Below are 19,004 nucleotides of genomic sequence, written 5' to 3'. Positions count from 1 at the left end.
AGAACAGAACAGAATAGAACTGAACTCTTTCAGTTGGGAGGGACCTACAACGACCATCTAGTCCAGCTGCCTGACCAATTCAGGGCTGACCAAAAGTTAAAGCATGTTATTAAGGGCATTGTCCAAATGCCTCTTAAACACTGGCAGGCTTGGGGCATTGACCACCTCTCTAGGAAGCCTGTTCCAGTGTCTGACCACCCTCTCAGTAAAGAAATGCTTCCTAATGTCCAGTCTAAACCTCCCCTGGTGCAGCTTTGAACCATTCCCACGCGTCCTGTCACTGCATACCAGGGAGAAGAGCTCAGCACCTCCCTCTCCACGTCTTCTCCTCAGGAAACTTCCAAGAGCAATGAGGTCTCCCCTCAGGCTCCTTTTCTCTAAACTAGACAAACCCAGGGTCCTCAGCCACTCCTCACAGGACATTCCTTCCAGCCCTTTAACCAGCTTTGTTGTCCTCCTCTGGACACATTCAAGGACCTTCACATCCTTCTTAAATTGTGGGGCCCAGAACTGCACACAACACTCAAGGTGAGGCTGCACCAATGCTGAATACAGCAGGATAATCCCCTCTTTGACCGGCTGGTCATGCTGTGCTTGGTGCACCCCAGGATGCCGTTTGGCCCCTTGGCTGCCAGGGCACGCTGCTGGCTCCTCTTGAGCCTGCTGTCCACCAGCACCCCCAGATCCCTTTCTGCGGGGCTGCTCTCCAGCCACTCCTCTCCCAATTTATACTTGTGCCTGGCATTACGCCATTCTAGGTGCCAAATCCAGCATTTCAACTTGTTAAATTTCATCCCATTAATCCTAGTCCAGTGCTCCAATCTAGTCCCTCAAGAAAGTCAACAGCACCTCCCAGTTCGGTATCATCAGCAAACTTGCTAATGGTACATCCAATTCCTGCATCCAGATCGTTGATAAATGTATTGAACAGGGCTGGCCCTAGAATTGAACCCTGAGGAACACCGCTGGTGACCGGTCGCCAGACAGGTGTAACCCCATTCACTACAACCCTTTGAGCTCTGCCCTTCAGCCAGTTCTTCACCCAGTGCATCGTGAACCTGCTCATCCCACAGTTGGACAAATTGGCCAGACGGATGCTGTGAGGGACGGTATCAAAAGCCTTACTAAAATCCAGAAAAACTACATCCACTGCCTTCCCTTCATCCGCTAGGCAGGTGACCTTATCATAGAAGGATATCAAATTAGTTAAACAGGACTTTCCCTTTGTGAACCCATGGTGACTGTGCCTGATGATTGCATTATTGGATGGATTTGGGTGGATGAAAAGTAAAGCAGAAGTGGGTGGGAATGAAAAAATTAAATATGAATATATTATATTGCTGAGCATTATAAAATTAAAATGTTAATCATGCAGTAATAGCCTAGGATATTTCTTACAACAGGAGTGTCTAAGCTTCACCAAGACACTTTATCCACAGAAAAGTTACCAGATTGGGAAACTTGTTGGTAACGCCTGTACTAAGATGCAAAACAGATTTGAAATGTAAGAGCTTTTCAGACAGTGCCTGAAACCAAGGAACAGAAGTAGCTAAGCAGCCAGCACACACTGCCTGATCGCTGTTGAAAGAACTGCAGAGTCTTGCTTGTGGCCCCTAATCAGTAAAAATATAGGCCAGTTTTTTCAAGCTTCATTTCCTAATGGCTGTGCCTAAATTCATATTTAGACACTTCAGCTGCCCAGTTTTCAAAGGTGCTAGAAATTTGCAGCAATTGTTGATGTCTCTGACAGTCATGTATTTGGAACCTGTGAAAATCGTGGTGTTCCTATAGGTGCTTGAAAATTGGTTTAGATATTCTCCCTCTATCTGACAGAATTTTGATCTGTAGCATCCTACTTCTGTACGTTGGCTCTGTGGGCAATGTCATGGAACCTCAGCAGCCATTTTCCCCTGAGTTAAAAGGAAGGCCAAATACTGTGTATTTTTTAATCTGGTCCTACAATGTTATAGTTAAGATCATATCATAATGAAACTCTTTGTACTTTTAAACCCATTTCTTTATTGCATTTTCCATGTCATTGGAGTATGAGCAACTGGAAAATGCTAAAACTATCATCTATATAATTTTACAAAATGTTTTTATTATTACTATTATTGGAACCGTCCTTTCTTTTCATGTTTCTGAGAACCACTGTAACAAGCCAGGGTACCAGAGAGTTCAACATTTATAATACAGCATTTCTATAAATAAAATCCATTGTAAAAACATGGGATCTGTATTATGACATCATTAGTAGCACAGTGATGAAAACAGAGGCAGCAGAGCAAGCCAAAGAACAGCAGTCACCATGTAAAAGAGCTGCGTAATGTGGAGAGCTGTAGCCTTTCCCGTTAACTGCTAAAGACTTAATAGTCTTTGGAGGTTCTGTTTGCTCATGGTAGTTTCATCACTTGTAGTGATGATGCTAGAAGATGAAGTGTCTGAAATTCAGGTATGAAGACATTTATCTTCTTGTCTTGTTTTACAGGGCAAATACTGTTGGGTTTTTTCCTCACATTACATAAAAACTACTCGGTTGCTCAATTAGTATGTTTTCAAAGTGGAAAGGGAGCTAATGTTGATGGCACCCACTGGTGTCACATGCACTGCATTTAGCTCAGCAGTGTCTTTCTGTCCCTGTGAAAGTGTTTGGGAACCCACACGTTCTCCGTCACAGCCAAAAACTTTAATACCACGTAGGGAACGCTCTGGACTTGGGATTTCAGTTATCTCCTGCCATTCCTGTGGGAGGTAGAGCTTCTTTTGCCTCCATATCCTGTTCCTCCAGAAGGTTGTAAGGCATGGAGTCTGGATGTCAAAGGAGAGAAGAATCCAGATTTATGAGTGCACCATTATGTAGATAATTACCATTCATATTTATTCAGGGACAGAAACTGCTCAGTGTCCATAGGCCACAGGACATAGGGCCCAAACAGAAACATCTCCGTAGGCCCCATAGGCTCTGGATAGCAGAAAACCCCTGAGCTTTTACGCAGGGCAGCCCAGTAGAAATAAAATCACAGACAACTCCAATTGATATATCAGAGTCTGGCTTGCTGCTGCTGGTGGCATTAGCATTTGCTAACCTGTGCTAAGCCAATTTTGTGAGACAGTTGGGATTTTAACAAACCTATTTCAGATTGTATTTTGGAAGAATCTCAAGCATGGGGGAAACTGGTCATGTTCTGTTCATTGCAGCAGATGGTATCCCATTTGGTGTTTGTTAGCTTTGTTTGCAGCTCAATATTTTGTTTCTAGGGGAACTCAGTAAGTTAAATAATTTATCTCTCTAATACATCAAGAGTCTGATCCAAAGTCTACTGAAGTCAGTGCAAAACATTTGATTAACTACCACATACACTGGATAAAATGCCAGGTCTTGTATGTTGAAGAGCATTTCAGATGCTCTCTAGTGAGGAGAACGATGCAGGCCTCTGTCTCTCCACAGAGAATTTTCTGCCTGCAAAGAAAAAATAAATATTCAAATAATGACAAAAACCTTAGCAGTTAAGAGTGCAGGACTGTGGAGATCAGGGTGATGTTCTGGCTGACTGTCCAAATTGTTAAACCTCTCTTGCTATTAAATTCCCTATTTTTAAATAAAGAATATAAATAATACCTTCCAGCTGCATTTAGAATTTAATCCAGTACTGTTAGCAGGCTGCTTTGAGGCCTTTGAAGGCCCCATAGCAGTGCTAAACAACTAATCATTATCACTTAATATTCTCATCAAGCATTCTTACTGAAGATGGGATCTTGCACTACAAGGGCTAACCACAAACACATCGCCACTCTGCTGAGGAATTTTCAGAATGTCAGAAGCAAATTCACACCCTGATCCTGCAAAGAGTTTTGCATGAGCAGAACTATACCACCTTCAGCAGTCCTGCTGTCCATACAGGGTTCCTAACCACGTCTGCGCATGGAGGAAATTTTTATTCCATTCTTACAAGTATTTGAGTCCTGAATAATCCAAAATAGCGAAGAAATTAATAATTTAAAGATTTTTTTGTATTCCAATAAATATCAAATGCCTGTTCATTTTCAGCAACACTTTTCAAATTATTCATTCGCTAATAGGGCCTGGGAACTGCTTTATTCTGCATTTTTATCCAAGTGTCCTGTTTGTATCATCATTGGTCATTCAAAAAATGAGGGCATGTTAGCTCTACAATGTGTCTGCATGAACTCCAGTTGTATTTTAGTCCTCCTAGTGGCCTATTATATTAACAATATTATAATCTGTATTTTAGGCATAGGAACATGTTCTATATTACCAGTATCTCACAACAGTTTGCAGCGTTGATACTGCAGTAACACTTCTATATTGCTAAGGTCAATAAATCTTCTAAAGCATTTGTCCAACAAATCCATTCATGTGGCTGGCTATCACTTCACGCACAGATTTCTTTATTTATACACAAATTGTAGCAGAATCAATAAAAAAAATACGATATTATTCTGTCACTGCAGGAAGCCCACTGTAGGAACAGGAGCCTGTCCTGGTTCCTCACACCGAATTCTGTCTTTGATCATTCCCAACAAAGGTTTTCTCACAGCCAAATAGAGGGGTCAGACACCGCAGAACCTTGGGTTCCCAATATTTTCACAGTGCCTGCTTTTCTCTGAAAAAGCCTCCAAAGCCTTGTCATTTAAAATAACACCTTACATTCTAAGAGGGGACTTTTGTAGCCCAGGTGGACTCAGCACAAATGTTTACCAGCCTTTTAGATCCTGTTAGCTGCTTAACCTGAACCTTGCTGGTATCCAGGGAAGGCAAAGGTGGAAAGGCAAAGGTCTGTCCAGCACACTTGTCCTTGACTCCTTTCTGTTTCGAGGCTGGTCCCCTCACAGAGAGTCTGCAACCACTAATGCCTCCTACCAGATCCAAGTGAGAGACATTTCGTATGCCTGGCTGAACCACAAAGTAGGATAGAGGGTCTCATGACCAGAAACAGATGTACTTCTATCTTAAAGATGAAGCAAACAAATCTAAACCCATAAATTAACTAAAATTCCCCTCGGATCACAGCCAAATGATATGCATATTAATCAAAATGTATATCGCTGCTTTAATTTTGTGAGGAGGCAAGTTGAACACTTCATAAATCTCCTGGCTGTAGGAACTTCCATCTGTATCTCCAGCAGCGGTCATCTTGGTGCCCAGCATTACTCTGCTTAATTCACAGAGCTGGGCCAAGGAATATCATCTACCATCTGCATTTATGACATGAATTGCCTATGCCCTGCATGTAGCCCTGTCTCTCTCATTTCCTTTTGGATTAATCCACATGGCTACTGAGTCACAGCCCAGGACTGTATCCTTGAGTTGTCTGGTAAATATGAGATTACTTACAACCGGTATTTTTTTCCATCAAGATATATTTTAGTCCACTAGCTAAAGTATTAAATCTAATCTTAGCCTGTTTCTCTTCTCGGTGTTGTCACCACAAGAGCAAGCGTAGTGCTTTCTCCTGGTAACTGTGGCGGACGCCCCAAATGACACGGATTCTCTCAGGTACCAGGCATACTGCAGTATTTGAACATACACCAGGTACTCCGGAATCCATAAATCAAATGAGGAGGCCTGTTACTTGACCGCAGTCTCTCATGAGACAAGCAAGAGAGCTGAGCGAGGAAGCACAGTTGTTATAGTTAACGCAAGTCTTGTTTCTGATGGATGCAGGCGGGATGGCTTATGTATTTTTGTCTACGCAAAGTAGGCATTTTAAGAGTGTGAATGGCTGGCCCCAGCAGTGGTAGTGGTCAAAGAAAACTGCAGCAATTGTGGAGGTGAGACCAGGGAAGGAAACAAAAAGGACATGAGACCTGGTTCCAGTGCTTTTCTGATATCAGGAGCACATCTGTGGGATATGGACAGCACAGGAATCACAGCAGTGGAGCTTCATCAAAGGTGAAGCAGAAAATCTTTGTAACGTAACTGATGGGTAACACTGAAATGAGGCCTTGCAAGTAGACACAGCCAAGAACTCTGCTTGGCTGGTCTCTGAGGTGCCTTACTTGCCTCAGATCATACCACCTTGCTTCCCAGTTCCACCATTTTGGCACACTTCTTCAGCCTTCCTTCTATAAATGGTGGGGAAGTAGTTCTTGCTCTCCTCATGAGTTATGCCACATCCTACCACGTGCCGTGGTCTTTGCTCCTTTGTTGTGTCTCTTTATTCCCTTGTTCAGCAGATGTTTCCAGGGTTCTTGTTCAGCTTTTAGCGGGAGGCGCCCAGGGTGCAGCTGTAACGCCTTCTGTTCTGTGAATAATCACAGGCTTGGGTCACAGAATGATTCCCCAAGCCAGCAGCATGTCACACTGGGCACGTTCCTGTGGCCACGTGCAGGAGAAGATGGCTAACACTCCTTTCCTCTTCAGCACCTTGAGTGGGGAAGCCACGCAGGCAGACACCTGCAGCTCCCCATGCTTTCACAGGGAATCTGGGAGCTCCTGCCAACGGGCCTGAGTTAACAAACATGTCCTCAAGCACATCTGAAACGCAGCCATTAATTTCTCAGCTTTTAAATTGCATTTTTTACTTGATTATCTTCCAACAGTTTTTTTTTAATTCTTGATTAATTTTGGGTTGGCTATTTAATACATTGTTTGGTTAACTAATTTATGTAGCTGTTCATAATTATTGCCTTACTATAAAATCATCTTAATAGAAGGTTGGTTGTTTTTTTTGTTTCCTTTCCAGCAGAATAACAAGTTATTTTATTATTCAAACAAGGCTTACTTCCTGCTGTTTTCAATAAGATCTTTAATAAATATGTAAATTTAAAAATTAATTTACTGCATACGTTTGGCAGCATGATTCTTGAACTGACAAAAGTTTGATGGATTGTAAAATTATCCTCCATAAAAATCATCAGTCATAGCAAACAGAATTTATCAACCTCTGGTAATTTTACAGCTTTTTCTTCATCTTATCTTCTGTTAGGAACTCACTTAAAATTGATTATAATATAGTATGTTTCTAGAACCGTAATTCATTCATAGATTAATTAGATTTTAGGTTAATATCCCATCATGGTATAGGACATGAGCCAACAGTGTTTTCCAGTTGTTACAGAACCGCAGCAGAGAAACCTTGATTACTGTTCCCATGTGGTTTAACCACCAAGACTAATCACTAATCAAATTCAAACGACATAAAATGAAACATCCTTCATAGCATTTATTTTCTAGCTGACTTATACTATAGGCTCTTTATTGATACAACTTGGTGTACTGAAATGAACTAAAGATTGCAAGAGAGGTTTAATCCTTCTACTTTAATTTGGTTCTGCAGCCTATATCTGAAACTCTTGCTCAGATTTTTGTGCATGTTGTGCCTCTGTCCCTCAAAATATTCTGCCCTACAGCAAAAATTGTTTGCATAAATGTAGAAAGTACGTGTAAGTAACTGTACTGTTACGTAGGATTTGATGGCAGATGAACTTAAACACAGGTTTCCATTCTGCAGTTCATGTTTCGCTTGAATCAGTACTGAAAATTGTGGAGATCATAATATCAGCTGAAGAGGTGGCAAGTGCAGTCATGTAACCAGCATCATTATTTGCATCTATCCTGTCCCCGTTTGCTCTGATTACAAAGGAACTTCTGTAGGCTCATTGCACAGGGTCAGAAAACAGTGTGTACATAGTTCAGGCTGCGACAGGTTTACTGGGAAGGCAACCTGGGCTACAGCCTCTTCCCCTGCTGCCTCCGGGAGCACTTACCAGTGCAACATGTGGCACGCCGGCCCAGCCACATCCCCAGCCCTCACTTAGGGAAGGTGGTATCCACATCCTCACGGAGGAGGCCACACCTGGAGGGTTTCATGAGTGCCTTCCAGAGGCCAGGTGTCACAGAAGGGGAAAGAAAGGGCAATGGGTTTTGGTTAGATTCATTAGAGGTAAAAAAACCTCTGATATGTAGAGGGTTGATTAAAATCTGGAGTGGGAAGGAAAATGACAACATCAGGCTCCTAAAATAAACTCTTTTGTTGGGGTGGGGTTTAAGCATGCTAATTCAGATTTTTTAAGAATAAAGAAAATCCTGCTTCCAAATGTGAAAATGATCACCTCTGTATTTCTGCTTGGTGAGAGCTTGGAAGAAGTATCATTCTGATGTGTGTGGAGGCTCCCTCCACCGTGGCTAAATGTGCAGTCACGCAGAGGTGGACTGATGGGTCTGCAAAGATTGTTTGTCTCTTCCCAACTGTCCTCCTCAAAGGCTAAAAATGAGAAAACTATTTGCTGTGGAGCTCACTCCTTTGTTTAAATGACCTCTATGAATCATCTTTAAAACTTGTAAGAAGGGACATTCCCTTTCTTTCCTCTGCAGGTCTTCCAGCAGAGATTCATACTCTTTGAACTCCCCTGCAGACAGTGCAGCCCTCTTAGTGCATACAACAAGCCGATTTTCATAGCTGGGAGAATTATTTCTACATGCCTTCTTCATACTGCTGGTTTGCTCTTGATGCTGCCACATAACATTACTCCTTCTCTATCTGCTGCTTCTGTCTTTTTGCCCTTAGGTCAGCTGATGTACCTCGGGTAGTCACAGGCTAACCTGAAGTGAATCTAGTCCAGTACTCAAAAGAAAGGATTACTAGTGTGGAAAATCATTGCCCACTACCAATTACCATTTGCAGTACAGTCTTGAAGTGCAGTTCTGTTTCCATCAGTATGCTGGGTGACTGGCGCACAGGCATTACAGGCCAGGAACTCAGACAGCGCTGGAGAGTGAGAGAATAAGTGTCCTTGTAATTACCAAAATAAATAGTCTTGTTCAAAATAGCCAAAGGTGGAAGATGAAGACAGGTAAGAATATAGCTAATAGTTAGGAACAGTAGTCTGAGAATAGTTCAGCCATACAAAAAAATGACCCCGATTACTGAAAATGTCAGTGAGATTATATGTTGGAGTATGACCCTGCATTTACTGAGTTTGAGAGGAATTTTCTGCTACAGTCTAATGTGGGATAGAATCTGTCTCTTTAAGAATTGCATTTTGTATTAGATTTAAAAAATCTTTCTTGAACTATACTTTTTTCCCCTTCTTGATTCAGTTAACATAACTCAATATAACTCTGTCAAGGAACAGTATTGAACTTCAAATGGTTAAGTTGAGTTCAGTAGCTTTGTCAGCAATCTTATCTTTCAGTATGTATTTTTTTTCACTGTGATTTTTTTCCCATCACTAGAAAATCAGGACAATTTTGTTATCTAACTCCCTCTACAAGTAAAGCTAAAAAGATCTTTGAAAAGCAAAGTGTATCCTATGCATGTCTTGTTCATTTTCAGTCTATCAGGTTTTGAAAAACAGTATCAGCTTCCTTTCTCACCATGGATATTTCTTCCTAGTGCCTTGTGATGAGCCTCTGACTGCAGTAAGCATTGCTTTTAGTGGGTAGATTCCCTCTGTGAGAAGCAAAATTGGTGATTCCGCCAATGCGAACAGAGTGAGGCTCTGCTTTACGTTCTGGAGAAAGTACTGGTGTTTAATTGCTTTTCTTTTTAATAAATCCCCTCAACACACTTGACTGAGCACCTGCATTGTGACCATTTTCCAAGGTATTGCCACCTAGAATTATATTTTCTTATTACGTTTCAAATAAGCTTTGTCCATGCACATTTGATGCAGCCAGTGGCCATTCGGAAACACTACAAGAAAACAACGACATTTGTGGCATTCAGTTCATAACTGAGCAGAAAGTAAAAAGCTAGATTTACCTGACCTGGAAACTGGGACCCGAAAATCCTGGTTTATTAAATTATGCAGAAGTTCAAAGAGGGTTGGTATCTACCTAATCAGGTCAAACAGTCTTGTCGTATCAACAAAATAATCATATACTTTGTAAATTATGAGGATGATATTCTTAGCATTAGAATGCTGAATGTACCTAGTCATCTCGTCATTTTATGAAAATTATGCTTTTGAAAGCATAAGGCTCAATTCACTAAACGATCTTTTATCTCCTAAACCACACAAGAATTCAAGCTATGGACAACTTAAGTCTCAACTCCTCAGTCAACTATTCATTAAGCGCTAGATGTTTTGTCCAGATCTGCAGTTATGAATCATACACAGCTCATGCTAATCAGCTTTATTTCCTCTAAGGTAATTTACTTACAATTCAGGATCATCAGAAATGCTGTCTTGTGATACTAAAATATATTTGTAGATTGCTATACTCTCAAATCCAGTAGGTAAGCTTTGGTTCTGTTGTCATTGTTATATTACCCATAATGCCGTAAGTGGATGATATGTACCTATGTATATATGGCTTTCTTATAAACTGCTGAACAGACTAATGAACCTAAAAATACTTCATATCAATGCGTTTTGTCCCAAGAAAAGAAACTGGCACTTATTGTTTATCTTGAAAATCTGATGGTGTGTCTTTGAGAATGTCATTGTCTGCTACAGCAAAATAATCGTGGGATTTCTGCTCAAGTAGAAAAAAGAAAAGTGATTCATTATTTCAGAAATTATTTTACTGTCAGTCCAGAAAATAGATGAAAGCTTCTGACAATATACAAGGGAGAGCAAGGCTTAACTTATTATTTAAGGTTATGCTTTAAAGAGAAAGAAGTTCAAACATCACATTTTTAGCTCAGCTGTAATACAGCAGAGGTCATGCAGTTACAGCTTTCACCTTTGTAGTTTCCTGGACGTGACTGTACAACTATTTTCACTGCAGAGTGTTACCTGTCCACCTGATATTAAATGAGATCTGGAGATTGTTCTCTCTCCACAAAGTCTACCATTGCATTCTGTCCTGGTTAGCTGATAGAGAGCTACTACCTGGTAGTTCAACCCTTTTCATGTTAACACCTTTCTACTGCAAGCTGGTCGTGTAACACCACTGAATTCAGTGCGAAGTTACTTCTGATTACACCAGTATATCTCTGATCAGAATACTGCTCTGTATCTCAATACACCTATTTTACAAGAAGCTGTGAACATATTAAAAATGTCCTACTAAACAGGTTATATATGAGCAACCTATGTAATGCTGCAGCTGCATGTCCCACTTAGACCCCTTGTGTCATAAATACAAAGCAATTATAGGACTAGAGGATATCTAAATTGGTAAAACTGAATTTAAAATAAGAAACAGTGGCATTGTGGGATCAAGTTTACCTTGAACATATGCAGACAAAGTAACAATTTTTAAAAGGGTAAAAATATAGAAAATTGTTTTCCTTCACAATGAAGTTTTAAATAATATCCAAAAAAATAAAAAGTGAACATATTTTGTATCTCCTATTAGAGATCAGATCTGAAATGAAAGACCTTGAGTTATACAATTAAGTATTGATTTTGTTGATCTATATTTAATTCTCATAGCAATTTAGTTGTTTTTACCCAATAGTGTTTTGCAGTTATACTTCACTTGAAGAAATGCCCTTCTTGCTTTTGTGTTAATCTAAAAACTAAATTGCCCAGTGCATGGGAGACATAAATAAAGTTCATTTTATTCTTGTGTGTAACTGATTCTGAGCCCTTTAAAGTGCTGGTTAACTAAACTTAGACAGCTGGAAAATACATTTATCCTGCAGAATGGTTCATTGCTAATTCTGGGCTCTGACATGCCTTATAAGCATAGCCTGACCTCCAGGCAGTCAGAGCTTCTGCGTGTTACCATACAGAAGAAATGGACTTGCTGTTGCATTCCTTTCTGCATGCCGGCTGTGGGGTCCTTTGTACCTATCAACGAGCCCATCCTTCCCTGCTCCTTCCTATTAGACCGGCAGAGTCTTTCTGCCACTCAGAACCGCTACAGTTGTGACTGGTCCTTGCTCACGCACAGCACTGAAAATGCGTTCTACCCACATGTAACCTCTCATTTTTAAAGTTCAAAAAAAAAATCTAATTTGATGTATTAATGTAGAAATAACACCTATTTATAATGTATCAGTGTAACTGCAGGCTAGTTTTGTTTTCTTAATTTGCTGTGCTCGAAGTGACATGCCAGGTTTTATTATATCACTAATGGGTTTTAGTTATTCCCTTTAGGATGTTGCCAACAAGGAAACATTATTCTGATTCATGACTCATGAGTTTATTTCAAAGTGATGTGACTCATGATGAATGTCTGTATTATGTCAGATAGAGTTTTTCTTCTTCTGACAACTAGGCACTGCTCTCAGGTGGTATAAAGCACCCCGTGCTGACTAGCTAAGAAATGCCAGTGGTGGGAAGCTCTCCACTGACACAGAGTGGAACAACAAATGCTCCCCATACCCTAAGGCTATAACAGTATGGATTTTCTATACAAAAATATAGTTAGTATAAGTAAAACAAGCTATACATTGATCTGCATTAGGGTGATGGACCAATGCTTTTACAGATGCACTGTGAAAATCACAGTCCTTTGATGCACTGAGCCTTTTTTGCTTAGACCAAAATCTGTGACTACATCTTTTTATCTTTTCCCTTAAGTTAATAGTTAGGAAAACATGTAAGCGACCACACCGAATGCAGCAGGCACCTTATTTATACATGGAAGAGATGGGGAATAGTCAGCAGCAAAGTCAACACCTTCAGGCTGAAAAGGCTTTAAGTATTACTTCTGAGAAGATTCCTGTCTGCAAGCACGTGCTGTTCGTCCCATCTTAGCTCTTCTAGCAACGCTGAACAAAATCACCAAGTCCTTTTTTTTTTTCCTGGTGATAAAACCACCTGTTCATTGTGCAGAAAGTCACTACTAATATAGGAGAGATTTGATTGGAACCCATGGCCTAGAGGTTCGCTGCTCTCTACACTATTACCAAATCTCACCCAGTTCTCATGGATACAAAACGCATCTGATCTGCTGCCAGATGTTCCTATCTGCAGGAGAAGTTACTGATTGACGTTAGCGTGACTCTCAAATGCATTAATGAACTAACAACTTTAAAATGCACAATACTAACAACACCTTTGGGCTAACCCTTGTTCTTTGTTGTATCTGTGACTCTGCTGAAGTCAGTAACAAATCTACATGAACAAACCTAAAGACACTACTTAACCACATATGCACAATTTATCAAGCAAATTCTAATAATAGTTACTTCGGTTTTGCCTTTTGATTCATCTAGCAGCTGTTGTGACTGCCATGAAAAATAAGAAACTTCATTAAGGATGAATCTAAATAAATACTCTTTGGTATTTTTTTCCAAATTTTATCTATTATAACTACAGAAAAAATTCTTAAAGAACTTGGGGTAACACTTGTTCTGACACACCAAGTTTAAAGAAATTTATCAGAGACTTTTCAACTCGAGGAATGTACATAATTTTGTTACTGTGGGAGAAAATGATTTGTTGATTATGCAAATTCTTACATTAATATCTCTGCTTAAAGTTTTCTTTATTTTTGCTCATGGAGCTCAGGCTGTGAATGAGTTTTCTTCTATGTGTCAAGGACTAGGATATATTTTAACTTTCTAACTACAAATATATTGTTATTCCATATATGATTTAACAGAAAATTTAACAGATTTAAGTGCAGCTGTACTAATAAAATTGTGAGATAAGATCATATTGTACATAATGTACATCTGATACAGTACAGTTCTAGAATATTAATTCCCTACCAAAAGTCCCATCCAGATGACCCCACATTCTTACCTGATCATAAAATTAGCAATAGGTGGCCCGAAACAGTGTATTGTAGCCAAACAGATTACACCTACATCAAATGAAAAAAAGCAAAGTATTACTTGCCACATCACGTAAGCATTACCTTTGCATACTTGCATACTATTGCAGTAATATGTTAAAAAAAGGAAAAGTTTTTTTTTTTTTTACAAAAGGATGTAACTGGGCATTCAGACATCTAAAAAGGACAACTGTATGTCCAAAAAATATCCAAAACTTATTTCTGAATTCTGTCTCTATTTTAGTAATAAATTTTACTACCACAACTTTTAGAATTAGTTTTTCCTTTAATTCTTGATATATCATAGATTCACTGTTCACTACTCTGTGTATCTTTTGCCAGTGGGTTTCATTGATGCGCTTCACTTTTCACTTGAATTTCATTTGATTCAATAATTTCACTTAAAATTTGTAGAGAATACTTTTGTTCCCTGCAGTTTCTCAAATATATTTTATGAACCGTTAGCCATATATTAAACGACAAACTAGGGTGTGATTGAAGTGGGACTGTAGTCTAGGTTGTGCTCATAGGGTATAATAAATTTTTGGCACTACATATATGCGGAATATACCACTGAATTCACTCCAGTCTGTCCTGTGGTTTCAATCTATCCTTCAGCCAGCCAAAGATCCTGCTCTCACTTTGATACTTCATCTGGACTGCTCTGTGCAGCAAATACTCTAGGTGTCTCTGCTCCTCCTACCCACGAGCTGAAATTGGCTCCATTTGAATCAATAAAAGTTTTATCGTAGACCTCACTAACACCAGTATTGACTTCTTGCAGCCCCAAGTCTGTGCTAAGCAGCCACATTCAATTTATCTAAAGAAAAGCTATGAAGTGGGAAAAATAGACACAGAGAAAAATCATTTAGTCTGTCATATAATAAAGTATTTTAGGTTTAGTACTCTGAAGAGCAAAAAGTGCTAATATGTATGTTATTAATGCTATGTCTGAGAATTGTCTCATCTGGCCTACAGAGAAGTAACAACTCTTTCAGTAATACTGTATAATATTTTAAATGAGGGCAAAGGGAAGAACATTTTAAGCTGAAATTGCGGAGAAGTTATACTGAAGAGTTCTAAATTTGTGTTTGTTCCCGTTACCCAGGGTTATATTCCTCTATTTCAGAAAACATTGTAATTACAGATATTGAAGACCTTAGTTTGAACTGCCATCTAAAATCTAACAGAGCATCCCCTAAAACCTTTTAAACTGAAGATTAATTAATGAACCAAACAGAAAATTTTCATTTACTAAGACTTTAGCATCTCCTGTTGCTTTGCTTAAGTTTGGAACATTTGATAAGAACACTAACCTAATCCAGGCATTGTTAGCTTATGAAACATGACAAGATCACAACATAAACAGCCATTGGACTGGCATTTTGATTTTTATCTAACTAGCCATAAAAACAAGCAATCAAACTATGTAACAATTTGTCGTCTTCTTGCCCAGGATTTCCAAGGAAAAGCAGCACAGCATGCACAGTGTTTGACTTGAAACTTCAATTTTTCAAAAAATTCTCATGACCCTTTACAACTGCGTATGTAATGACCCACATCATCCATACATCTGGCCATGCTGTATTTTCAGTGTGCTTAAAATACCATTTTATTTTCTATCTATCTAAACCAAAATATTAATGTCTTGGGTTGACAGTAATTTACTGATTCGGTCTTTGCTATCTGATGGCAATACCAAAAATGAGGAATGGCTTGCACTCTGACAGCATATCTCAGAATTCTTGCATCTTCCCTCTCCGAGAGTCCTATAAAATGTTGAATGTTATCTCCTGCTTCTGTGATAATACTATCTGTAAGAGGAGTTAGTTACACAGATTTTGAAACACCCTGCCTATGAACGGCAGGCCATTTTTATCGACCTGCTCCCTGCGCAGTTCCCTAACTATTCCTTGGTCAGATCTCCGATTGCAAATACTAGGCGCTAACAAAGGGATAAAATTACTCTTGTATAATCCTACTGTGTGTTTTTAATATGATGTGCTAATACCTTGTCCGGTGTTCCCGCAGAACGACACCACTTCTGCGGGTAGGCCTGGCCGGTACCTGATTGATTCTGGTCTGTGGGGGTTGGCCCAGTTCAGTGTCATTTCCTGTCGTGTTGCTGCCTTGCCTATTAGAGAGGGTGTGGGTCCGTGGAAATCAATAGGCTCACACAGGCAAAATGTGAGGTCATGCTCTAGCAAGTTTCATTTGCGTCTGTAACTTATGGAAAATACTATTTTCTCCTCTGAACACGTCTATGCACATTTTTTTTTTAGCAGACTCAAACTCTACTTAAATAAACAGACACCCGTTTAAACATACCCCCAAAGTATTTGTAAAGGAGAAGATGTGAATTTCTGTGGAGATGCTTAACACATGCATACCCAGGATCTGCCACGTCAGGCGTTAATAGCACTTAACTCTTTTGTAAATGGATTCCTGTTTGTCTCAGCAGAATCATTAAAGTTATGATTTATCCTAAAATGGACATTAATGTTCTATTGAATTATAGCAGATATTTAAGCATCTAACAATCTATTTCCTTTAACCCTGTGAACTTTGGAAAGACGGTAATTAATGGTGTACAGTAGGATAACTTTATTTTGTAAGAAATATGTTTCTAATATTTCCCTTGCTTATTACAGAAATTGAAGCAAACTGAAGAAACAAAAGAGGATTCCCAGAATAGATTATCTAAAATTTCCCTGGAGTCTCTCAATAAATTTAACAGCAATAACATACTTTTATTAGAAAAAGAGAAGAACTGTCTGAACAAGGTTGAAGGACAAAAGGAAGAAAACGGAAGGAAAGAAGCAGCTTCCTTAAATAGCTCGGGTAGGCACGACGTGGACAATTTAGAATCCTTGAGCGATTCTCTCTACGATAGCTTCTCCTCTTGCGCCAGCCAAGGCTCCAACGATGTCTAGAGACACCTTCCAGCGGGCCGTGACCGCGGCCCGTAAGGGAGCTGAAGGCGAGTGGGGAGCGAGGGGGGAGAAGGGACAGCTGTTGGAAATTCTCACTCCAGATCGCTCTGCTCGCAGCGGGGCGGCCCGACTTCTCACCACGCAGCAATAAGAAAAGCAAGACGGCAGACATCGCGATGCGCGGGACTCAACACCGAACACGACCAACGGTTACACAGAATAAAGTCTTAATTTTGCACTTTTGTGAATATTTGTACAGTTGTAAATATCTTGGGAAAATATATTTGTAGGGATAAATGACAGCAATAAATATTAAATTGGTGCTATGCTCCTGTAATGGCAGATTACTAACTTAAAGAAATTGATGTTAATATTAACAAGAAAAGTTAGTAGATTTTTTAAAAAAGATTTATAATTGTTCTAGTCTTAAAACTGTATGTAGAAACACTGCGTTACCATAAACCTGAGCCTGCCAAATTGTCTGTAATAAACTTTCTTGGACTCCCTTTTACAAAGCATATTTTATTTTTAGTGCAATTCATGCAGGTGTTCTAGGGAAATGTGCATTTCAGTTATTACAACTTCACAACAGGTGTCTTATTTCGAAAGGGTTTTGACTTTTGACATGGCAAGAAAATGAATAGATTAAAAGGCCTGATACTGCTGGCATTGACTTCATCAATCATGTCCATAACTGTTTGCAAGATCAGGGTCAAAGTAATTCACTGCTGACACAAACGGGAGTCTTCCGTGAGAGACCTACACAAACCGCCCTTTACTTCTGGCTGCAACATAGTTTTTCTGCTTCCACCTCCTCTGTACTCACTTCCTATCAAATCATGAATGTGCCATACTGTGTTATCTTTTGTAGTCCCCAGTTGGTCTTAATTAAACTGCAAACGCTAAAATTCTGTTTAAAAATCGCAACTCAATTCCTGTTTGTGACACTCCTCAAGGAGATGTTGGTGCTAACCAGTACTAGTTCGAGCATATCTAGGAGCAGGGGGATTGGCCTCTATTGGGTGTTTTTGTTTTTTCTACAAAGGTTGTTTATATGTAAGGGAAAGTCTATTTCAAAGGTTCTGTGTATTTTTTCTAGATGTGAAGTATTTATAACTGCTTTTTTGTACAGCGATCTGTAAACTAGATATATTTGGGCTATTTCTAGACTCTACAGTTTCTTTAGCACATGCCTGTTAATCTTTGAAATATTGTATGATCAGTGTTAATATTTTGTGCAATTTGTTACATTTTGAGTCATTTCCGCCGTTAACTTGCGTCGTCTTTTTCGACTTCTAAGAAATTTTCATTGAAACGTCTTTCATAAATAAAATTTCTCTCGCCTGTGTGCGCCTAAAGAGGGGTTCTTGGCAGGGCCGGGGTGGCACCCTAAGGGTACGGGTGAGCGCGGCCAGCGCAGCCCCGCGAGCTGCGCCCCAGGGGAGCAGCGCCAGGCAGCGGATGCCCGCGGGAGGCTGTGCAAGCCGTACCCCTGCAGCTCACCCAGCCTTGGAAGCAACGCCCGTGCAGGCAGGAGTCGGTCATTCAGATGCATTCGCGACACGGCGACTAAAAAGCAATTTGAGCTGAATTCAGACTCTTCACTTGCAGATAAGGCTGTGAAACGATCGAAGAGAAGGACGTGGTTATCCGTGGAGGAGAGACGAGTCACCCCCTCGGGCTGGCTTAAAGCACAGACCGCTCCGGCAGCGACGACCTGGCCGCGGCACCCTGTCGGCCTCTCCCCTCGCCTGCCCTGCGCTGCCCTCACCCCGGGCCGGCACTGCCCGCTTCCCCGGCCTCCGACGGCTCCTGGCCGCTCCCGCCGCCTCAGCCGCGACCCGCCAACGGCCCCGCCGCCTCGGCCCGCCCCGCCAACGGCCCCCGCCGCTCGCGCCGCCTCGGCCCGCCCCGCCAACGGCTCCCGCCGCTCGCGCCGCCTCAGCCCACCCCTCCGCGCTAACGGCCGCCGCCGCCTCAGCCCGCCCCGCCGGCCGAGAGGCGTCAACGCGCCCCGGGCCAGAGGTGCCGCGGCCGGCTCCGGAACCGCCGGCAGCGAGCGGCGGGGCGCCGACCCCCCCCCCGCCCCAGCCCGGGCGTGCGTCCGCGGAGGCGGCAGGGGATTGCCGCACCGACGCGTAGGCGGCCACCGCGCCCGTTTCCCTCCCGTTTTTTTACGCCTGAGTTCCCGTTCAGGGAACGGGATCCCTCCCGATCGAAGGGAGAGGACGGCGCCTGTCAGTGAGGGCCCGCGCCTTCCCTCAGTTCCCCCCCGGGGAAGGTGGGCTTGGCGGGGCGTTTGGGGGAGGCGAGCGACGCCTGGCAGCGGGGCCCGGCCCGTAAGCCCGCCGCACACGGGCGCGCTGCGGCAGCCACCTGTGGGCTTCGGGCGGGCGGGGAAGCGGCGGGGGCCGGGTGCCCGCGCC

The 19,004-nt window shown here is 41.4% G+C and overlaps 1 protein-coding gene across 1 annotated transcript in view; it reads left to right on the top strand.

The window, feature by feature from the left end:
• NCKAP5 (NCK associated protein 5) overlaps nt 1–16,578 on the top strand; it is a gene marked incomplete at both ends in the record, with an annotated part of 383,473 nt that extends 366,895 nt beyond the window's left edge. The window contains one exon of the mRNA XM_082314721.1: nt 16,297–16,578. Coding sequence (XP_082170847.1) covers nt 16,297–16,578 — 282 coding nt within the window. The remainder of the gene's footprint in view (nt 1–16,296) is intronic.
• Between the last annotated feature and the right edge of the window lie 2,426 nt (nt 16,579–19,004).

The sequence above is a fragment of the Platalea leucorodia genome (genome assembly GCF_965183815.1).
Source record: "Platalea leucorodia genome assembly, chromosome: 5".
NCBI lineage: Eukaryota > Metazoa > Chordata > Aves > Pelecaniformes > Threskiornithidae > Platalea > Platalea leucorodia.
This window is presented reverse-complemented; position numbering and strand designations above follow the sequence as displayed.